The sequence below is a fragment of the Hypomesus nipponensis genome, chromosome 23, assembly GCF_054491055.1.
Source record: "Hypomesus nipponensis isolate SF chromosome 23, ASM5449105v1, whole genome shotgun sequence".
NCBI lineage: Eukaryota > Metazoa > Chordata > Actinopteri > Osmeriformes > Osmeridae > Hypomesus > Hypomesus nipponensis.
This window is the reverse complement of record NC_140383.1, coordinates 9,112,717-9,136,281: the sequence shown is the minus strand read 5'-3', so window position 1 is coordinate 9,136,281 and position 23,565 is coordinate 9,112,717. Positions and strand designations below refer to the sequence as shown.

Genomic DNA, 23,565 nt, shown 5'->3' with positions numbered 1-23,565 from the left:
ACTTGGTTTGATTGTCACACCTTTTACAGAAGCAGGTTGAGAGGGCAGTGATGTTACCTGGAGGTTGTTGCTAGGCAGATTGGTGTCAATCAGCAGCTCTACCGTCTGTATCGGGATGTCTGTGTGAGTCTGGATGTCCAGAAGAAACGCTGTCTTGTTCCTCAGGATCTCAGACACTTTGGCCACTCCTGGTCACAGAAGGGTATATTGGGAGAGTTGTGTAAGTGATGACTGCATGGTTTATACGTTCAACCAAATGCTCCGTTCTGTGTGTCCGGTAAAATTGGTGGTTCAATTTTTTTTTTTTTACTGAGAAGAATTTATGTTATCTTGCACTATTCCAAGTGGGCCAGAAGCGTACAGTACCTGGACCGGTCATGTTGATGGTGAGATCCATCAGGGAGCTGACGTTCAGACCAAACATATTACTGAACATGGAGGTCCTGAAACACACAAACACAAGTGTTCACGTGTGATTCCAAAAACAGTTTGAGAAAAACATACGCATTCGCGTATTTTATGATTCGCTTAGTTCTTTGAAGCAAAGGTTTACCAGTTAGTCTGGACATTGTAGGTCATGGGGTCTCCGATGAACGTTTCAAAGAGGGCATCATACGAGTTCGAGCTGTCCTGGACCAGACTCTTGGTGAGCTCATACATGGCCTGGATGACAGGCAGCACAGTCTCACACAGCAGCCCCTGACTGACAGACATACTCTGCAGCAGCTGCTGAATGGAGCCCATCTTCTCTATGGCACACACCTAGGACACACAGCATACCACACACCAAACCATGTCAGTGAAAGTGAGTGTAGATCCAGTGTCCAAGTCCAAAACATACAGGCTACTACGTTTTTAAAGCTGACTCTCTGGGTGTGCATGGGAGTCTGCTTCGAAACAATGCTTTGTTATGGTGTTAGGTGAACCCTAACACTACGTTTGTCTCATCCTAGAAGCTGACTGGAGACAAGCTGTTCATTTCAGTCCGACACACACAGCTTCCCGCCCCACAGATAAAAATTGGATGTTAGATGATCTAACCGTGGACAACATTTGGTTCAGTGTCCTGCCAAAATTTTCATCTGTCCAACTGGTGTTGATGAGAACTTGACCTGACTGGATAGCGAGCTGCAGGAGGGCCAGGTTCTCTGTATAGTAGAACGTGAGAGAGAAGCAAGAATCAAGAATCAAGAAAAATAAATTGTCACATACATGATTATACATGGTACAATATGCAGTAAAATGTGTTGTTGTACCTGCAACTAATTAAATAAAATAGAATAAAAGGATACTAAAAGAGACTATGAAAATAGATAAATTACAATAAATAAAATAAATAAAAGAGAGAGAGTGAGATTGGGGGAGGGGGCATAGGAGGAAGGGATGAGCCTTGATAAGTCTCAAAGGTGACAAAGCAACACCATATCCCTTTGGGGACCAATACGAAGAGCCTCATTTACAGTCAGGCATCATGTGACTAAAATAGAGCAGGATGGTAGGCTAGCCCAAATTCTGTAGTGTCATGTGGGACAACAGGTCTGACAAGTCCCGAAAGTGATACATGAGAGAACTTTTCAGAGAAACCTTTATTTTTCATAGGATATGGCAATCAGGAGTGGATGTCCAGACCAGTTTTACAGGTTATCTGTTATCTGAGCTTCAGATGAGATGAGAGGAACAGCATATCAGGGCTCTTGAGTGGAGGCATACTCAGTTCAAAGTTTAGAATGTTAGGACCACCAAAAGGGTACTATACACACATGTAGTTTACAGTGTATAGTTTGTGCCCTTCATTTAAATTAGAATGTATAGTCTCTGTGTCGGTGTTAAGGCTCACATTGAAGGACTAAGTGATTAAATCATATATTAAGGTGTTTAATTTTTTGTTGTTGGAGAGAGCTACAATACAATCGGTCTCATCTGAAACTCCTGCAAAGCTGCAATTAAACACATAGTAGGATCCCATGCACATGACCTAAATCCATTATTATTCTGTTACAATGCAACGGCACGAGCTATCATTTAGGTTTACATCTAGGTTTCACAAGAACGGGGAGCAGGGTGAAGGGTAAAGAGGGGGGGATGAGTTGATTCATACAACTTGTTTGGCAAGTCATGTGAAATTATGGCTGGGGACAATTAACACAAAGAGCACTTTTGGTTGGCTGCCAGATTGTGGCTACAGTGTCAATACAACTGCCACAATAGAAGAACAATTAGTCACGCTGTGAGTGGAAGAGGAAACATCAAGGAAGACAGAAGGGAAGGTTAACTTGGCAAAAATATATGCCGCTCTTGGGATTCCTCATTTTACCGCTAATGAGTTTATGATGTACATTCCTCTTCATAAACTCTGTCTGAATTCAATCAGTAAGATTCATTGCATAGCGATTCTCACACCTTGCCACTGTTGTGGTTTGAATGGTTGGTTCAGAGGAATGGACTTACCATGAGATTCTGCGGCCAGGCCTCTGGCAACGTTCTTGATGAGAGGAGCAAAGGGGAGGTCCTCAGGAAACCTGTCAGCTACGTCTAACAGCACTATTGATAACCTGAGGGAGTATAGTGTTAACATCCTTATATTATAAAATCAACACTCAAATCTAAAATGAACTTCATCCTGGAGAACCAATAGGGGCTTCAATCAATTTACTCGAAGGGAATGAAGCAATAATTAATAGACCTACTACAGACCCTGTCCTGTAGGTTAATTTGGACCAGAGCTTCTGCTAAGCAAATACATAATTATAGTCACAATATTGTTTTCAAACGTCCAAAACAAAGCAAACTCACTTGTGTGTCCAGTTGGTGTCGTTGATCATCAGGAGGTGCCCTGTGTTGATATTCACTCCCTGAAGAACCACCTGCGCCAGGTTGGCCTCCACACTGCCATTGGCTTGGCCCAGCAAGGTGTGAACATTCTGGAGGAGCAGCTGGATGATGTCAGCCGCCTGGGCCAGAGGTTGTTGGCCGGACTGCAGCACGAGCAGCAGCTTCTGCATGGTGTGTTCAAGGTCTCCTACGATGCTGCCTGTGCTCTCTAGCCCTGGGGCTGACATGGATGCCAGAAGGGTCTGGATGGAGCTGGCCACAACATTCATGGCGCCCTCTATGTCTCCGGTGGCGGCAGAGTAGTTGAGACTGATGGCGGTGATCTCCAGGACGTGAAGCGAGACATTGAGGTACTTTTGGCCCTCAGCCGGTAATAGAGGCATCAGTGTGCCAACTGCCTGGTTCAGGGACATGAACACGCTGGGAATGTGGGTGGCAAAAGTGGGAGTCATTAGGCCCTGCCACAGGCTCATAGACACCTGCTGGGACACCACAAAGAGGACCTGAGCCATGCCCCCTATACCAATGCCTTGGGACACAGGGGTGTGTGTCATGTTAAGCATAGCTAGTACAGACATGGTGACCTGGCTGGAGATCCCCAGGAAGGCCGGGGGGATCTGGGCCGTGTTGGACACTCCAGAGAGGGCGGAGAGGAGGTGTTGCTCTAGGGGCAAGATGTATATCCTCTGGTCCTCGGGTAGTAGGGCTACTAGGGCACGGAAGGTCTTTTTGACCATGGCCTCCTTTTCCTGATCATTGCTAAATGTGAGGTTGGCATCAGCAAGATTCCATAGCACTTGTGTAGCCAGGGCACTATTTAGGATGAGAGGGTGGGTGATTGTGTGAATTGACTGTCCGTTTGCAAGGGTGGTCTCACCCTTGAAAGTCAGGAGGTGGTCCAGAGAGTCTGAGATTATGTGGCTAGCCTGCACCATCTTCTCCAGATCCCTGGGGAAAGCCACCAGCAAGGCTAGACCTTTCAACATCTGCCCAGAGGTGTTGAAGTACACAAGGTCTTCAGCAGAAAGGTAGGGGGAAAAGGTGCCGATGGTCTGATCTAAAGCCAGCAAGTAGGGAGCCAGGGTCGTCTGGGCCTCAGGCCTGGTCACCGTGTTAAGAATGTGGCCGATGATAGCAGTGACTTTAGGAGCAACATCTGTGACCTCCATCAGGTTCTCAGACAAGATGTTGCTGACAGCAGAGAGGAAGTTGACCGCGACGTTCGGGCCCTGGCCCTCTCCACTGACTATTTGAGCAACCGAGTCACTGAGCTGTTCCACAATGTGTCCCACCCTCTGGGCAATGTAGACAGGCGGCTGCTGGGAGAGCACCATGGCAATGTCCACTATCCTTCCAAGACCCACTGTCAGCTTATCCATATTCGCCAGCGACTCCAGACTCCAGCTCTCTTTACCCAGTTCCACAAATAGGCTCTCATAGGTCTTCCACTGAGTCGGAAGGGTTAGGAAGGAGAGAACACCCAGAGCTGAGTCGATGGCCTCGTCTTGGGACGAATTCATGGTAAGGTCCCAGGTCACCCCTTTCACGACCACAGCCAGGTCTGGGTTGGTCAGGAACATGTGGCTGGTTTCCATGATCTCAGGAAAAGTGGGGGGGACGGAGAGGGCCCGGAATAGAGAAGCATAGTCAATATAGAACAGGTCTATGAAGTCATCCATGGGTTCTCTCCTGGGCTCCCACATAGCCTGGCGTCTGTTCCTTCGGTTTAGGGTCTGGAGGCCCATCTCATCCTGCATTTGGCTCAAGTATTGGTCCATGGGGCCGAGCACATTGCTGGAGCTGGCTATCTGTCTCAGCATCATCAAAAGGTTCCCAGCCAGGTCAACAAACACGTTGGAGTCTATAGGTAGAGGGACACCCATCTGGGTTAAGGTTGAAAGGAGGGCTTTTACCACCTCGTAAATCCGGGGCAGGGTCTGGCTAAGCAGGTCTACCCCTGAGGCCTGGGTTGAACCCCACCAGACACCTAACTCAAGCACCTTCTCCAGGATCAGACTGGTGTCATTGGCTGCCAGCAACTGTTCCATGACCCCGTAAACCATAGGGACGTCTCCCAGCATTTGCATTTGGATGACCTGTTTAACCACATCCTTTATGAGACCATTGATGGAGTTACTCTCTGGCCCAGAGAAGAAGCCACTGTTCAGGATAGAGCTGAGAGTGTCAGAGGGTAAATTGGTTCCTGTCAGAAGAATCTCCAACAGCTGCATGATGAGGTCCTGGGCTGAGGTGGTGTTCTGCAGGAGCTGACTATTTTCCATGGTGTAGTTGATGGCCATCTCCAGGGGTTTGGTGTAGGGCTGTATGCTTGGGTCCAGGGCCTCCATCTGCTCTAGGGCCAACCTGATGCCCTCCATACTGGGGAGGTGAGACAGAGCGAAAAGGTAGAGATATTTTTCTGAATAATGAAGGCTTAAGACACTGTATTGCATATCTTTCCTGTATTTACTCACACAAAAGCATTCCCCCCAACTATATTTTCCCTATTATTATTTAGTTGAAGCCTTGCCAATTGACAATGACATCTTACCACTGTGACCAATGACAAAAAACACTAAACATTTACCTTGATTTATTCACCTACAGATGAATAATGTGATTATCATCACTCCTGAGTTTATAATCAAACAATGATACACCAAAAAATCTATATGAAGGCAGAGATCAAGCTATCAAAATAACTATCAGGGGACGAGTACATCTATGTTTAATGCAAAATGTTATGTAATTCCCTAACCCTTCCTTTGGATTACAAAAAAGGGGGCTGATCTCTACAACCTGGCTTTGGCTGATAATAGCAGCATATCTGTTGTGCTGTAAGATCATAACGCTTTGCCTGTTGCCTTTGTTATTCCACCATAGAGCGTGAAAACATCCTCTGACTCTGTCTGTCTACATTCAAATCCTCAAAAGTGATTGTAATGTGGGATCACTGTTCTGACAGTAGGCTGCACCTCTCCTATGTTGAGCCATTAACATTCAATAGTGGAAATGAAATCATGTCAGCATAAGTCAGGTGGGAAGGGCTGGTGGCCACCTTTGTCTTAGCTGCATTCCAAGGAACAGGGTATTCCACTGAGCCTGGGTGGTAGGGCTCACGTCCACTTCTCCCAGCTGGGTGAAATGGTACAACAAGGCCGAGGTCAGCTGCTCAGAGACACGTGTGAGATTGGCGTTGACCCAGTACAGAGACCGCAGAGCTGCCACAATCCCAGCAGCTGTACTATTCACTGATCCTGCAGCCATCGCCATTCCCTGTGTGGACAACAGGCAGATTGTGGTTCAGTCCCTGTATCAGTGGAACACTGGTTTAACCGGTGAAGTCACACTGCCATCTAGTGCCCAATGTTTCACGTATCTTTTTACGTTGCAGGACAAAACGGTGGTGGGATTCAGAGATACTCCAACTGGTGGAGGAATACCTTATTACTCACAGTCATATTATTATTCAGAGTGGCAAAGAGTTGATTGGATCCCTCGAATGACTTTATAACCGGCAGCAGGCTGATGTTACACCACATTTCCAGGGTGTCTGTACTGAGACCAGCTGCCTCTCTAACCTGATCCCAAACTTCCAGAACATTCCTGCACTCCAAGGCCTCGTTGCTCACATTGTCCTATGTAGAGATAACAACAGTGAGTAAACAAGTCATCATATGTCAATGGTTTGCTAACAGAAGGTCAGTTCAGTGAGAATAGTTGGCTTGAACAGGTTTAACAGGACAAAAGAGCTTCTTCATTCCATCAATGGAAAGGGCAGACAGCTCACACAAGTGTCTATGGGGCTCTGACAGACATACTCTCTTTCTTTTTTGTCTGTTCGTCCTCTCTATGTCTCTTCCTCACGTATATTACACATACTGATATTACGCATTCAAGTCAGTAGTACATGTACATGACGTGTATTTGTACAGGGCAATTTGGTTTGTACTCCTAAGATGAGGCAAAACACAGATAATCATCATTGGTAGTCAAAGAGCAGTGGTGTCTGAATCACAATGCAGACACACAGAGGCTATTTCTGAGAATTTTGCAGGTGTGTCTGGTTTCTGAGAAGGCATGCATGGAATGACATGACATTTTGTCTGGTAGCCTTAGGTGTGTTCTAAGATTTGTGCTTGACAAAGACAATAGCGTTAAGCGTGAAGGCACATGGAAGATGCACATGGAAGACTACAGCAGAAAATACTTTCTTTCAATTGTTGGTTTTAACGGAGATAAGCAAACCGGTCTGTTCAATAAATGGTCCTTGTAATGAGCAAGCCATTCTTTACGGTAGCATGCAAGAACACTTTTCTTGTTCACTCAACCAGTGTCACAGATACTGTGAGAACACGTCAGACTACCCTTCTAACCTGTATGGCAGATTCCACGGTGTTCTGGATGGCCTTTGGCATTTGCTCCAAAACATCAGCAATGTTCAGCTGACTGGCATTAACAGAATGCACAATCTCTGATATCAGAGTAGTTAGGGGTATCTGGAAGCTCATTATTAGATCTGTGGAGTACAGAAAAGATATGAAACTTTGCGACAGTTCATGAATTCCCTCTCAAGTGATCTACAATCTTTGACAGACATTTTTGTTACACGAAACACAAACAAAAAACACAATACAATGCTTCAGTGCTCAGTTGCTCAACACAAGACTAAACATTTCATACAGACGCATAGCATGGTACATGCTTCAACAACAGGGCAGGCTAAAAACAATAGGTGTAAGCTTTGTTGTTGACTGTTAATGGGATGTTTACTGCCTCAGTCACCTGTCTCAGCCTTCAAGTTTTGAACTAGGGCTCCCACAACCTCCCTCATCACAGACACAGCAGGGGGCACAGAGTCCCAGCTGGAGGACCTTCTGATGGTCAACAGCAGATCCCCCAGAATCCTTTGCAGCCTGCCAGACACAGTAAACACATGGAACACTTAGGACAAAAGCACATCACCTTAAATAAAAGATGGACTGATTAATAAAGATGAATGAAATGTGCTTCCCCCAATGATCAGTTTTACAGACAACAATTGAACACACTATCCCATTACTCAACTTCTATGATTACACATCTCTTTGGCAATTGCCTCTCCATTCAATTTCTTTTCTTCCGTGGTTGGGTAATCTTTTGACTTACTTGTCCCAGGTGAGCTGGTCGGCTTGTCCAGTGAGGATGTCAACGATGATTGTGTTGATATCGTTAAAGATCTCAAGGGATGGGATGGTTGTAGTCATGCTTTGTTCTCCAAGGATTAGGGGAACCAGAGACTGCAGAAGACTTTCCATCTGAAAGAGATAAACATGTAACATTAGCTATGACATAACTTCCTTTTGTTTTACAAGTGACTAGGTAATGAGTGTAAAGGGTGGGAGAGCCATCAGTTCTTCTACAGAATAAATATAAATAACAAAATGGAACTATTGACTAATTGGCGTAATTCATAAGTTGAAAAAAAAAGTATAGTTTGTAAATGGATAGTTATTTCATGTTCACCGTGCATTTTATTTACAAGCACGTTAATATTAACTTTTAGGTATGTTGGAAAACTGCAGATACTGTACCACACATTGACATCTACTTGATCAAATCTGTCAGGTATTGTGGTTGGCATCAATTAAGAAATGCTTAACTTATGCAAAACATAACATGTAAGCATGTATCTGGAGACAGACAAGGTTTTTCTATAGTGGGGTTGGGAAATATACATTCTTACATCTTTTTCAAGAAATCGGACTATACTAGCCTTACCTGGTTAGTAATTTGAGCAATGGTTTCAACAGTCATATTTTCAAAGCTCGGCCAAAGAATTGCAGTGCCTGTGTGAAATAACATTGATAACATGAACAACTGAATGCTTTTCTTGATAGCTGTGTGAGATAGTATTCATCTGACAAAGAAGTCAGAAGGTGAGACCTTCTATAGTTAGCTATGTTAGTACATGGTGTTTAAAATGTCTGGCTACTTATCATAAAAGGGTGTCATTAATGACATTTATGCTGCTAGGCTGACAACGTCAGAGTCCATTAGGACGGTACACCCGACACACATTTGGTAAAAATCTGACCGACCTTGGCTGGGGTCCAAGATGAAGTGACTGATACTCATGATCACAGACAGAAAGGCTTGTGTACTGTTGTCAGGGGGCAAGAGACTCTGAACTGTGCTCAGCTCTCCCAGAATGCTGAAATCAAAAGTAAAATTAACCATCATCACCCGCAATACTATTGACATTTTTATCGTATTTATGCTCCTTAAGGTAAAATATGCTTGTGTGCTATCGCTTTTACCCTCATTTCAAATTTGTCATTATTTTTATTGAAACAGTTTGAGACATCTTTATCCATCTACTCCTCTGAAGTCAAAGGGAACATAGACAAAGACCTATGATAACTTGACTCACATCTCATTGAATTTGTCTGGGCCACCAGCTGTGGAGATGATCTGAAAGTAGGTGCGCATGAGTTTAATTCCAGGCAGAAGGTATTCAGCAGTCATCGGGATCAGGTCCTGAATGAGTCCTTCTCCTCTCCACAAGATGTCCAGGGTGAGGTTACGGGCCTGGGCATAAGCCATCTCAGGTCTTAGGGCCAGGAGGAGTGAACTGTGAAGTACTCCCATGATGTTCTCACTGACTGAGGGAGGCAGGGGACCAGTCATGGCAGTCAAGTTACTCAGCACAGTCCTGGCTGCATCCAATATGGCTCCAATGAAGAGTTCACTCTCCAAGCCGCCTGGTTGGCTGGCCACCAACAGAACCTGGTTCAGGGACTGGGTGATCTGGTCGATGAGGACAAGGTAGGCCTGTTCACTGGATGTGAGAAGGGTTAAATTCATGCCTTGTTCCCCGATGATGAGTGGCAGCAGAGAGTTTAGAAGGCTTTCCATCTGACAGAGAGAAAACAAGTGTAACTTATCTAATTTGTCAATATTTACCATTGCTATTTCACCATTGCCTTATTATTTTCCTGGAATTGATCTTTACTATCAATATGGTAAAACCACAACTATATACACTGAGATATACAGTATGTGATCAAACATGTTTGGTATTTTGGATGGCATGGTGTACTAAAAGGTAAAATCATTCTAAACATGGATCTCTGGAGACAGTCAATGTTTATCAATAACAGGGTTACAAAATATAAATATGTACTTTCCATTTAAGAAGAAGCAAGACCAGCATACTAGTCTTACCTGATTAGTAATTTGAGAAATATCTTCAACTGTGATGTTTTCAACAGTGATGTTTTCAAAGCTTGGCCACAGGATTGCGTTACCTGTGTAAAATAACATTGATAACATAAAGACATTAATGTTTCTCATAACAGTTGGCTGAAAACAGTATTCATACGATAACATTTCAGACAGTGAGGCCTGTCTGGCAAATAATCATGAAAGGTTTTAGGAATTAAGTGTATATTGCCAGCTTGACTAAATCAGTCCATTAGGATGGTACACCCGACACACCAGTGGTGAAAATCTGACTAACCTTGGCTGGGGTCCAAGATGAAGTGACTGATGCTCTTGATCACAGACATAAAGGCTTGTGTACTGTTGTCAGGGGGCAAGAGACTCTGAACTGTGCTCAGCTCTCCCAGAATGCTGAAATCAAAAGTAAAATTCACCAACATCATCCTCAATACCAACAACAGTATTGTCATATGTAAGCTCCTAGAGGCAAAATATGCTTGTGTGCTGTGGTCTATCACCATTATTTCAGATTTGTCATTATTTTTATGTAAACGGAATGAGCCATCTTTGTTAATTTACTCTTTTGAAGTCTAAGGGAACATACACCCGTGATAACATGACTCACATCTCATTGAATTTGTCTGGGCCACCAGCTGTGGAGATGATCTGAAAGTAGGTGCGCATGAGTTTGATTCCAGGAAGAAGGTATTCAGCAGCCATTGGGATCAGGTTCTGGATGAGTCCTTCTCCTTTCCACAAGATGTCCAGAGTGAGGTTACGGGCCTGGGCATAGGCCATTTCAGGTCTTAGGGCCAGGAGGAGTGAACTGTGAAGTACTCCCATGATGTTCTCACTGACTGAGGGAGGCAGGGGGCCAGTAATGGCAGTCAAGTTACTCAGCACAGTTCTGGCTGCATCCAATATGGCTCCAATGAAGAGATCACTCTCCAAGCCGCCTGGTTGGCTGGCCACCAACAGCACCTGGTTCAGGGACTGGGTGATCTGGTCGATGAGGTCAAAGTAGACCTTCTCATTGGGTGTGAGAAGGGTTAAATGCATGCCTTGTTCCCCAATGATGAGTGGCAGCAGAGAGTTTAAAAGGCTTCCCATCTGACAGAGAGAAAACCACAAGTGTAACCTTTCTCATTATTGAAAACTATCAACATATAACACCTATTGTTATTCCATACAAGCAACTAGGCAAGGAGAGGAAAGGGTGGGGCATACAATATATATATATATATTTTTTTTGTCTTTCTGTGTCACTGAAAACACACAGTAGGGTTACTGACTGATTGGATGTTGGACACAGAAAATCCCTCAGCCTTTGTTGAGTATAGTTCAGTGCTACAGCATCTGACTGTAGATCAAGGGGCTTTAAGTTCAGATTTCCCCCTAGACTGCATGTCACTTTGGATAAAAGTGTCTGTTCAATTAACACAATACTTTGTTTCATAAAAAAAAAAAAAAAAATTGTCTTGTAATAGCAATAAACTTTTGCATACATGCCTGGAAAACAAATGAATACCATACTTGGATAAACAGAATATTATCAAATATGTCAAGTAATTTGGTTGGTGTTGTGTAATAAATGCTGAACACTTTCCAAACGTGACTTGTGAACATAGATCTCTGAAGACAGTCAATATGTTTCCTAGGCAGGGCTAGTAAATATAAATGCATTTTATGCATGTTTGTAGAAGCAAGACAATGCTATCTTTACCTGATTAGTAATTTGAGGAATGTTTTCAACAGTGATGTTTTCAAAGCTTGGCCACAGGATTGTGTTGCCTGTGTAAAATAACATTGATAACATAGACACATGAACGTTTCTCATCGCAGTTGGCTGAAAACAGTATTCAATGGATACATATTCAGAGAGTGTGGCCTGTCTGGCAGATAATCATGAAAGGTTTCAGTAATGAAGTGTATACTGCTAGCTTGACGAAAACAGTCCATTAGGACGTTACATCCGACACGCCTGTGGTGAAAAGTTGACTAACCTTGGCTGGGATCCAAGATGAAGTGACTGATGCTCATGATCACAGACAGAAAGGCTTGTGTACTGTTGTCAGGGGGCAAGAGACTCTGAACTGTGCTCAGCTCACCCAGGATGCTGAAATCAAAGGAAAATTAACAATCATCATCCGCAATACCAGCAACAGTATTGTCATATTTCTGCTCCTAAAGGTAAAATATGCTTGTTTGATGGGGTTTTTCACCATCATTCCAGATTTGTAATTATTTGTATTTAAACTACATGAGCCCTTTTTATCCATCTACTCCTCTGAAGTCAAAGGGAACATAGAAGAAAACCTATGATAACATGACTCACATCTCATTGAATTTGTCTGGGCCACCAGCTGTGGAGATGATCTGAAAGTAGGTGCGCATGAGTTTAATTCCAGGCAGAAGGTATTCAGCAGCCATTGGGATCAGGTTCTGGATGAGTCCTTCTCCTTTCCACAAGATGTCCAGAGTGAGGTTACGGGCCTGGGCATAGGCCATCTCAGGTCTTAGGGCCAGGAGGAGTGAACTGTGAAGTACCCCCATGATGTTCTCACTGACTGAGGGAGGCAGGGGACCAGTCATGGCAGTCAAGTTACTCAGCACAGTCCTGGCTGCATCCAATATGGCTCCAATGAAGAGATCACTCTCCAAGCCGCCTGGTTGTCTGGCCACCAGCAGAACCTGGTTTAGGGACTGAGTGATCTGGTCTATGAGGACAAGGTAGGCCTGTTCACTGGGTGCGAGAAGGGTTAAATTCATGCCTTGTTCCCCAATGATGAGTGGCAGCAGAGAGTTTAGAAGGCTTCCCATCTGACAGAGAAAAAAAAAACATGCAACTTTTCTAATTTGTCAATATTTACCATATATGTTTGAGCATTGCCTTATCATTTTCCTGGAACTGATATTTACTATCAAGCTGGTAAACCACAACTATATACACTGATATGTACAGGATGTGATCAAACATGTCTGGTAATTTTGGCTGGCATTGTGTCATAAATGGTCAAATCATTCCAAACATGACGTGAACATGTTTGTCTATAGGAGGGTTGGGAAATATAAATATGTACTTTCCATTTAAGAAGAAGCAAGACCAGTATACTAGTCTTACCTGATTAGTAATTTGAGAAATATCTTCAACTGTGATGTTTTCAACAGTGATGTTTTCAAAGCTTGGCCACAGGATTGCGTTGCCTGTGTAAAATAACATTGATAACATAAAGACATTAATGTTTCTCATAACAGTTGGCTGAAAACAGTATTCGTAGAATAACATTTCAGACAGTGAGGCCTGTCTGGCAGATAATCATGAAAGGTTTCAGTAATGAAGTGTATACTACCAGCTTGACTAAATCAGTCTATGAAGACGTTACACCCGACACACTTGTGGTGAAAAGTTGACTGACCTTGGCTGGGATCCAACATGAAGTGACTGATGCTCATGATCACAGACAGAAAGGCTTGTGTACTGTTGTCAGGGGGCAAGAGACTCTGAACTGTGCTCAGCTCACCCAGGATGCTGAAATCAAAGGAAAATTAATCATTATCATCCACTATACTACTGACAGTTTTGTCATTTCTGCTCCTAAAGGTAGTATATGCATGTGTGCTATGGTCTTTCACCCGTCATTTCAGATTTGTCATTATTTTTATTGAAACAGTTTGAGACATATTTATCCATCTTCTCCTCTGAAGTCAAAGGGAACATAGAAGAAGACCTATGCTAACTTGACTCACATCTCATTGAATTTGTCTGGGCCACCAGCTGTGGAGATGATCTGAAAGTAGGTGCGCATGAGTTTGATTCCAGGCAGAAGGTATTCAGCAGTCATTGGGATCAGGTCCTGAATGAGTCCTTCTCCTCTCCACAAGATGTCCAGGGTGAGGTTACGGGCCTGGGCATAGGCCATCTCAGGTCTTAGGGCCAGGAGGAGTGAACTGTGAAGTACTCCCATGATGTTCTCACTGACTGAGGGAGGCAGGGGACCAGTCATGGCAGTAAAGTTACTCAGCACAGTTCTGGCTGCATCCAATATGGCTCCAATGAAGAGATCACTCTCCAAGCCGCCTGGTTGGCTGGCCACCAACAGAACCTGGTTCAGGGACTGGGTGATCTGGTCGATGAGGACAAAGTAGACCTTCTCACTGGGTGTGAGAAGGGTTAAATGCATGCCCTGTTCCCCGATGATGAGTGGCAGCAGAGAGTTTAGAAGACTTCCCATCTGACAAAGAAAAAAAAAAGTGTAACATTGCTCATCCTTAAAAACGATCAACTCATCTAAAACCAACTTTTATATTTTACAAGTAACAAGGTAAGAAGAGGAAAGGGTAGAACATCAAAAACTAAAATTTGTATTCAATTGTGACACTGAAAACCCACATTAGGGCTACTGACTGGCTTGCTTTAGGACACAGTTAAATCCTCCTCATTTGTCAATATTTACCATTTATATTATACCATGGCCTTACTATTTTCCTGGAACCAAGATTTACTATCAGGATGGAATAACCACAACTATATCAACATATATATAAAGTATTTGATCAAATGTCTGGTATTTTGGTTGGCATTGTGTAATAAATGCTAATATCATTCCAAACATGATGCAAACAACAATCTCTGGACACAGTTACTGTTTCTCTATAGCAGGGTTTGGAAATATAATTACATACTATGCATTTTGCAATAAACAAGACTACAATAAACTAGTCTTACCTGATTAGTAATTTGAGCAATGTTTTCAACTGTGATGTTTTCAAAACTCAGCCACAGGCCTGTATTGCCTGTGTAAAATAACATTGATAACATGAGTAAACAAATGTTTCTCTTAACAGTTGGTTGAAAACGGTATTCATTGGATAAAAAGTCAGACATTGTGGCCTGTCTGGTAGAATAATCATGAAAGGTTTTCAATAATGCAGTGCATACTGCCAGCTTGACTAAATTAGTCCATTAGGACATTACATCCGACACACCTGTGATGAAAATCTGACTGACCTTGGCTGGGGTCCAAGATGAAGTGACTGATGCTCATGATCACAGACATAAAGGCTTGTGTACTGTTGTCAGGGGGCAAGAGACTCTGAACTGTGCTCAGCTCACCCAGGATGCTGAAATCAAAAGCAAAATTAACCATCATCATCATCCACAATACCACCAACAATTTTGTCATATTTCTGCTCCTAAAGTTAAAATGTGTATGTGTGCTATGGTCTTTCACCCGCATTTCAGATTTGTCATTATTTGTATTTAATGGTATGACACATCTTTATCCATCTACTCAAAGGGAACATAGATGAAGACCTATAATAACATGACTCACATCTCATTGAATTTGTCTGGGCCACCAGCTGTGGAGATGATCTGAAAGTAGGTGCGCATGAGTTTGATTCCAGGCAGAAGGTATTCAGCAGCCGTTGGGATCAGGTTCTGGATAAGTACTTCTCCTCTCCACAAGATGTCCAGGGTCAGGTTACGGGCCTGGGCATAGGCCATCTCAGGTCTTAGGGCCAGGAGGAGTGAACTGTGAAGTACTCCCATGATGTTCTCACTGACTGAGGGAGGCAGGGGACCAGTCATGGCAGTCAAGTTACTCAGCACAGTCCTGGCTGCATCCAATATGGCTCCAATGAAGAGTTCACTCTCCAAGCCGCCTGGTTGGCTGGCCACCAACAGCACCTGGTTCAGGGACTGGGTGATCTGGTCGATGAGGACAAGGTAGGCCTGTTCATCAGGTGTTAGAAGAGGCACAATTGTCTGAAGCAGCTTGAACAGGTCTTGGCCTGGGACAGTGATGCTCATGGAGCTGTTGTTCCATTGGAGCATGCTGGTGATGACAGAGGTCACGTGGGGGTCTCTCAGCCAATTAAGTGTTATGTTAAGGTATTTCTGGACCAAGGTGTCAACCATGTTCAGCATGGATGAGTTGAACACTGGTGGGTGCCCCATGGCCTGGTAATGGTCATTCTGGAGCTGTAGGTTTTGCCTCACCTGTTCCATGCTAACTTGGAGTATCTTGGCAACTGCCTGCCCTATATTGCTAACCTCTATGCCATCTACGGGATTGTGGGTGTTTTTGATTAGGTCTTCAACCTGATTGCTGACAAAAAGGGAAACCTCCGTTTGAGAGATCTGCAGGGCGAGCTGCATCTCTGTAATGTAGTAGACAGGGAGAAGGAGCTCGGAAAAAGTGCTGGTGCTTGTCACATTCTCCAACTTCCTCAAGTACCACTGGGCGATCTTCAAATACACATTCTGGGCATATAACAAGTCCTCCAGCAGAGTGGAGTTCAGTGTATGGAGGGGATATTGTCCCGAAGAGGCCAAGTAGAGTAGACCCTCCACTACACTAAGTTCATTGCTCACTTGCTGGATGGACTGGAGGGAGAGGGGTTTGATGTTCTCTCTAATGCCTGCCAGGGTGCTGGTTAGGGCGTGCATGATGGATGAAGGTGAGCCTGAACCAGAAGCAGATGCTAGGCCGATGCTAACAGACTGGTTGACCAGGATTGGGATAACAGCGACGAGTGCGGTGTAATTTGACTGGCTTCCTGGAGGCATGGGCAGGTGCTGGATGAAGCCACTGACTCCGTCTATCAGCTCCACTGCACACTTAGCTGGACTGGTGTCAGTCACCCCCATGTAGGCTGTTATGTTGATAGGTTGGAGCTCCAGGCACTGAGGAACACTGGCAATGCCCAAGATGTTAGCCAGGAGGTCGGGAATGTTTGCCGCTCCAGCCAATGTGGCAATTCTATCCAGTTGCCCTAGGGTGAGGTTCGATTGTCTGAGAGCCTCCTGGAGAGCAGATATGCTGATGTTGGGCTGACTGGTGACCTGCTGGAGGAAATTAAGGATCTGATTCACGGTCTTTATAAGGGCTTCTGGAGAGGAGGACATGTTGGTCTCATCAGTCCAGGACAGGAGCAGAGACAGAAGGTTGCCCGTCACAGAGAAGGACTCTGGGGTCACCAGGTTAGGATTAACTGGCCCCAGCTGGATAGTGATGTTTCCACTAGTCGCTAACAGTGCTTCAGCAGCCTGAGAGAGGATCTGGAACACCTGGGGAACTGCATATGTGCAGTCTTGCCCTGTCACTGAACATGCTGTTAAGCTCTCCACCAGGGCCTGAGTGTGTTTGATCAGGCCCATGAAGCGTTGCTGGAGCTCAGGAGGTAGGAGGGCTCCAAACTGTTGCATAACTGCACCCAGGGCTGCCTGCTCTCCTGCCTGGCTGAGGGCCTGGAGGGAGGCAGGAGAGAGGATCTGGAGAAGGTCCACTACAGCCAGATGGAGATCAGTGACCTGGGCCATAGTCAGGTTCCCTCCTGGCAGCATTAGCTGATCGTACCTGTGTAACTCGATGGCAGAAGCCAGGAACCCCTGTAGCTGGTGAAGGTAGCCCAGGATCAGTGTTGTCGGGTCATTGTTGGGGGCTTCGAGCACCTGTTTCAAGAATTCCACAGCCTGTAGGACTGTGTCAGTGATGCCTGCTGATGTGTGATTGGTTAGAGACTTGAGGATCTCCCTAAGAAAGGCCAGTTCTGTAGAGTTTAGAGAGCTTGTGTAGGTGAGCAGGCCGTCTCCAAGGCTAAGGGACAGAGGCAATGTGAGGTTCATGTTCATGGACAAGAACTGCATGAGCAAGTCCTCCAACTCAGCTTGTGAGTTATAGACTGGCAGGCCGGTGAAGAGTTTTTGGGTGTTCCTGCCCACTTCCAGGGCTATGGTTAGGACAGAGGAGGCGTTAAGGGGACCCTGCGTCCACAAAGCCTCCAAAGGCCTCAATCCCAGATTATCAAGCATGTTGTTGAGGAGTAAGAGGGAGAGTTTGGGACTGAACTGCTCTATGCTCATCAAGTTGGAAATAAGATGGATGTTCTTGTCCAGAGCCTGTGTCACATTGACCAGTAAGCTGGAGATAGAGCCATCTCCTGGTATTACAGCTGGGGAGCTGAGATACTTCATGAGGGTGGCTGTATAGAAGTCTCTGTAGATTCCTTGAACAAAAGCCAATGACCCTTGCACATATCTGAGGGAGAAAGAGAAACACAATTATCCTGCATTTAACACATTTCAAGATGAGTAACCCTATTTAGGACTTGTTAAAGCTTTAGCACCTTTCCTCAAGCTGTTTTTGGACATAATCAGTATTCTGTCACATTCACATACAAATTACACTCCAATAGTCTGGTACGTGATGTTACCTAAGTAAGGCTTCAGGATTGCCTGGGACCTCCTGAAGCAGAAGTGATGTGGTAGGAATGAACTTCTCCCAGGTGAAACCAGTCTGACATGTGGGCACCCATGTCTCAAGATCAAGAGAACCTGATAAGAATTAAAAAGGGGGCTTATAACAGGGCTAAATACTGAACTCATGTTAATAATTGTATTTGTATTGTTCAGTTCTGTAAGTCAGATTTCATATTATAAAAATGCACAAAAACCTAGCGTAGGAACTTAGATTTAGCCAACTTACAATTTCCATAAACTTTCTTGCTGTAATATGAAGATACATTGATCAACAAGTATCTGTTTGTTACACTCACAGGTTGGAGGTCCAGTTATGTTGGGTTGGTATGTCATTATCCAGTACGCAATGTGAAAGTATGTCTCCATGGCGGGCCACATCGTGGTCATTTGGAGTTCAGACCCCATGGTCCCCAATGCCCCTAGACCCCTGGGGAAAAAAACAAAATACATGATTGCGTAAAAGACGATTATTTTAAATATATATTGTATTGACACACTGTTCTGAAGACATTTGTTTTCTTTTTTGTTTGTTTGCTATTAAATCACACATAGTGCTTCCCTATACAGCTTCCCTATACAGCTTCCCACATATATCTTCATACAGTTGCTTGTGCTGCCAGAATTCTAATCATTCTGTGAAAATGTACCCTCTAAGCGGAGTACCATGGTGTCTGATTCACAGTAAACCAGCCCACTTTCCCCCCGTCAACACATCATACATTTTATTACATTTTATTGGGCAATACATTATTTCATAGGTCTTGAAATTGTATGAAATGGTGGAAACACATTTAGATTTAAGAAATGTTGATCCAAAAGTTTTACAATATACAAATATTTGTCAATACATATATGCATATCAAGTTGCTGTGTACTTTGTTAAAAGGTAAACTGACCTCTTCATGATAATTTCTTGCCAGTCGACAGTTACGTTCTCTGGAACCGAGGCCTCAAATAAGTCCTTATAGAACCCTGTGAAATATCTCTCCAGGAACGCACCAAAGCGTAGCGAGGTGGCTGATAGCCTGTGCCACTCAGAGAGAATCATGGGTAAAGTGACGTTGAATGAGTCTTTGCCTTGGACCACATCCATGAAAAGTGTCGCCTATAAGGAAGAAAACAGTAGAGTCAAATCTCCATAATGTACAAAGCGGTTTGAGAAGCTATAACTCAAAAAGCTGTTAAGTCTACAGCAGAACTCTAATTTGACCTTCAAAATAACAGGCATCCACTCGGCCAGCAGGTATTGTTGTAGGTCGGAGTCATTGCCTGGGCAAATCATGGTCACCCAAAGCCTTGGGTCTATGGTGCTTATGGAAGTCAGTGGTCTGAGAAGCTCCTCACACTTGACGGTGTCCTGTTTCACTAGAACCTTCGGGTATGACAATGAAGATAAACCATGACATCAGAATGTAAACAGATGGGTGCGAGGGTTCAATATACTTGAACAGTTTTAATACAATGACACACTCTTATGGACATTTAATGTATATGTGTACCTGTGACTCAACAGTGTTCACCTACCCTTATCAATATCTCCGTGCTGGAGTTTATGAGCTTCTCAGCATAGAGGTCTGCCATAGACTGGTTGGCCATCAGAGACAAGAAGATCTTTTGGAAGTTATGGGCTTCGGCCGAGAACTTTTCCATCATTTCTACCAGAGTTGGGGGCAGCGGCGAAAGTTATTTTAATATCCTCACAAATGCCATTGATCAATACAGAGTACAATGTGTGCATTTTGGCATGGTGTAGATGTTGTTCTTCTGCCGTAAAGCCTACATACCCTCTGAAGTGTCCATGGCCTGACTGGCCAGCTGCATGGATGTGTGTCCGCCCATAAGGAAGCTGTGGATATACTGTGAGCCTGGAAGGTCTTTCAGAAGCTCAAGCAGAGTTGAGCCTACACCCATGAACCTAGAACACAAGAGAGAGGTTAGCCCGTGAGAAGAATGGATATGGAAGACCATCGTTTACCCACTGTGTATTACAAAAAATAAAGTTTCATTTGGTTGAGGTACGGTTTTGTATTCTATAATTTCCATAATTTCTTGCCGGAAATCCTTATAAAAATGTGTATTGTCTAGAATTATGACCTACCCTTGGATGTTAATCATCTGGGATTTTACACCTACTAGATATTGTACTTTGCTTTTTAAGGGTTTACGAGATATGTCTGGGAAATAGGATTCATATTTTGCGGGTCATCTCTCTTGTCAGACAGTTATATCATCAGATAATAAACTCTGTTCAACATAGGGAAAAAGAGAGAGAGAAACACAAAGAGAGAGAAAGAGTGAAATAATTACAGTTGTTCCCCAACGTTCTGTGGCTGCGTGTCACTACTCCTCTGGGACCTGGTGTTGTTAGCAGATCCTTGGTTTCCTGGGGCATATGCTCCCAAAAGGCTATACAGTAGTCCTTTGAAAAAGACCACGTCCTTGGGGGCTGCATCCTGACTCCAGGCCAAGAAGACCTGTGGGGGAGAACAACCATCCGTTACCGCTCTCCATTGTTTTGATCTGATTGTTACTATACCACCTTTCCTACAATTATTCTCCAATATATTATCCCACTGGATAATGATAAATGTTTTCTATAGTAGCAATTTCTCCAAGTTTCCCATCCAAGTATTTTGATGGAATTAATTGGAGCTCTCTGGGGTGGGGGGTAGGGGTGGTGGGTTTCTGGCTGCCCAGGTAACTACTCGCATGTTTTGATGGACCACAGCTGGATCTCCATGAAGATGGAGATAGGGATGCATGAGTCAATGTGAGATAGAGCAAGAGACAGAAAAAGCTCAAAACGAAGAGAAGTGGATAGGAGGAGGCTATCTATTTCATGTTGGTAAATAACTATGCAAGCATTCGTAAATAGTTGCTTAATAGTTGTAATTTATAAAATATCGTTAGGCTAATACATTCTGAAACATACTAAGCTGTATATGCATTAATGAATATGCATTGATGAAAAGTTCCTAACTAAAGCTAGTTCATAGTTAAGGCGTGGTATTCCCTCCCCATCCACCAATTTTGACTAGAATGGTAAACATATGTTTATCCGTGTGAGAGAGAGACTGCTAAACCATCTTATAGTGTAACTACATACAGTAGCAGTTAATCTAACTACCATGGTGTTACTATAGGTATTGCTATGTAGTTATGTGGTAGTTTAGGTAACCTTAATGTAAAGTGTTTCCTGATAATGTGTTAATTATAGTTTATAAGTTCTTAACTACCAATTGTTTTTGTAATATTGTTTGAACAAATGCTTCATAGTGTGTAGTTATTATTCACATATTTTAAACATGAAAACAAGAGGTCAACATGACAATATGAACCAAATTAAGCAAGACCATTAATTCAAAGTAAGTCCTCCCACTGACATAACCACTTCATTCATTGATGCCAAAGCATTCAGGACTCCAAACTTACCTGTTCAGCCACTTTTTTTGGACTGATCCAGCTAAGAAGTGTATCCACTGTGCCTGTGCTGCAGGCGGCCTGCAGCCAATAGGCATTGCTGTTCTTGTCACATATATAAGAGTGAACCAGAGATCTGTTCATAGTCAGCCCTATGGCCTTATGGGGACAAAAAGGTAATCAATTAGTAGGTCAGGTGTCAATACTTCATATTTATATATATATATATATATATATATATATATATATATATACATACACAATATTGTTAGTATTTTGTTGTACATTTTTTACATTTATTTCTGTTATATATATTTAAGGACCATTTATTTAAATTTGTATTAAGATTCTTATGTTTACTGTATTCACTACAGAAGAATAGCATTACCATAAATGGTGACGGGTGGATGGAGTAAAGGTGAACCATACCTTGTCTAAAGGAATCTGAACCTTCTGTAGAACTTGTTGGACAACTTCACTCATTAACGATGAGTCATTCTGTGCAGTTACAACATCACCGAGAGAGATATACACATCTAGAAAGACCAAACGGCCACAATCAAATACTAGATACAAGCAGATCATTGAAGAGTTATACTGACACATGCATTCTAGAAAGACGACTGTCAACATTTTTACAATGTTTCTGATGAGCTGTGATAATGATTTATTTGTGTCTTTTTGATTGGGTGTGTTTTCTTTGGTTGTGGTGGGTGGCGTTGTTAAAGATGGTGGTTCCCAACCCTGGTCCTCAAGGCACCCTGTCCTGCATGTTTTAGATGTTTCCCTGCTCCGACACACCTGATTCAGACCAGGGGTCTCATTTATAAAACTGTGCGTAGGATTCTTACTAAAAGTGTACGTACGCCCAAAAGCCTAAAATGGCGTACGCACACAAAAATTAAGATTTATAAAACCGTGCGTACGCACACCTGTACGCAATGTTCCCTTTATAAATCACAGATTACCCACAAGTGTGCGTACGTGAATCAGCATTGTACCCCGCCCTGAACACGCCCTTTTTTAACCATAAATAGTCAATGCAAAGCACCTCATGAATGCTAATCTAGTATCTCATCATGACCCTGGCATACGATTGTTCTTTACGGTGAATCATAGCGCATGACAATTTCTCAGACACTGTTAGCCTATTGGTGGAGCCCGAAAATGTGGTGGCCGGTAGATGGTACCGGGTAAAAAAAGGTAAAAAAAACTGTGCGAGTGGCGTCAACTGTGGCAGTGATACTGCGAGTCGAGATACAATTTGAAAACAAAAGCGTTTTGTTATGAACAGTAATCTATTAAAGTCTGGACTGATAACGAGGACGTAGAGTGTAGCGATTGCACAGTAGCTTAACGACTGTAATTCCAGTTTTTGACATATGAGGATATTTGCACAGTAGGCCTATTAAATAAATATATTTAGTTAGGCTATACACTGTGTTCTGCAGTTATCTAAAGGTAGGATATGTGATGTTATCCTGTATTCCATGCAGTCGGGGAATCTCCCCCTCCTGAACTCCCGTAGTGAACAATCTGATGGTGAGGAAGCGCTGAATTTGTATTTAAAATTTGAGTTGGATTGTACAAGGTGTTTATGGAACAATAATCACTCAGTACAAGCGCAAATAACACTGCTGTATGTAATCTTCATGATAATCATGAAATTGAATGAAAAAAACGTGTGTGAGGAAAACAAAATATATAAATATTACGAGTAATGTTCTTCCCACATTCAATTTCTGCAGTCTGACTACAGTACGGTCATCTGCGTCGCCAATTCCAACTGTTTTCAAAATGTGCGTAGGCCTACGGGAGGGTCAGAGTTTGCGTGGAGGACCGCACAT

At 43.4% G+C, this 23,565-nt stretch overlaps 1 protein-coding gene across 1 annotated transcript in view; it reads right to left on the bottom strand.

Moving 5' to 3' along the window:
- abca12 (ATP-binding cassette, sub-family A (ABC1), member 12) overlaps positions 1-23,565 on the bottom strand; it is a 52,582-nt gene that overhangs the window by 22,230 nt on the left and 6,787 nt on the right. Inside the window, exons 10-44 of the mRNA XM_084688484.1 lie at positions 22,148-22,254; positions 21,731-21,877; positions 20,606-20,772; positions 20,083-20,213; positions 19,823-19,953; positions 19,509-19,670; positions 19,195-19,403; positions 18,595-18,725; positions 18,253-18,373; positions 15,369-18,077; positions 15,044-15,156; positions 14,762-14,829; positions 13,783-14,267; positions 13,452-13,564; positions 13,157-13,239; positions 12,371-12,855; positions 12,039-12,151; positions 11,759-11,826; positions 10,661-11,145; positions 10,334-10,446; positions 10,039-10,121; positions 9,245-9,729; positions 8,913-9,025; positions 8,593-8,660; positions 7,981-8,129; positions 7,618-7,748; positions 7,209-7,351; positions 6,288-6,470; positions 5,891-6,108; positions 2,794-5,211; positions 2,449-2,552; positions 1,042-1,148; positions 554-762; positions 367-443; positions 58-188 (exon numbers count right to left, since the gene is read on the bottom strand). Of these exons, the coding sequence (XP_084544610.1) occupies positions 58-188; positions 367-443; positions 554-762; positions 1,042-1,148; positions 2,449-2,552; positions 2,794-5,211; positions 5,891-6,108; positions 6,288-6,470; positions 7,209-7,351; positions 7,618-7,748; positions 7,981-8,129; positions 8,593-8,660; positions 8,913-9,025; positions 9,245-9,729; positions 10,039-10,121; positions 10,334-10,446; positions 10,661-11,145; positions 11,759-11,826; positions 12,039-12,151; positions 12,371-12,855; positions 13,157-13,239; positions 13,452-13,564; positions 13,783-14,267; positions 14,762-14,829; positions 15,044-15,156; positions 15,369-18,077; positions 18,253-18,373; positions 18,595-18,725; positions 19,195-19,403; positions 19,509-19,670; positions 19,823-19,953; positions 20,083-20,213; positions 20,606-20,772; positions 21,731-21,877; positions 22,148-22,254 (10,760 nt within the window). The remainder of the gene's footprint in view (positions 1-57; positions 189-366; positions 444-553; positions 763-1,041; positions 1,149-2,448; positions 2,553-2,793; positions 5,212-5,890; positions 6,109-6,287; positions 6,471-7,208; positions 7,352-7,617; positions 7,749-7,980; positions 8,130-8,592; positions 8,661-8,912; positions 9,026-9,244; positions 9,730-10,038; positions 10,122-10,333; positions 10,447-10,660; positions 11,146-11,758; positions 11,827-12,038; positions 12,152-12,370; positions 12,856-13,156; positions 13,240-13,451; positions 13,565-13,782; positions 14,268-14,761; positions 14,830-15,043; positions 15,157-15,368; positions 18,078-18,252; positions 18,374-18,594; positions 18,726-19,194; positions 19,404-19,508; positions 19,671-19,822; positions 19,954-20,082; positions 20,214-20,605; positions 20,773-21,730; positions 21,878-22,147; positions 22,255-23,565) is intronic.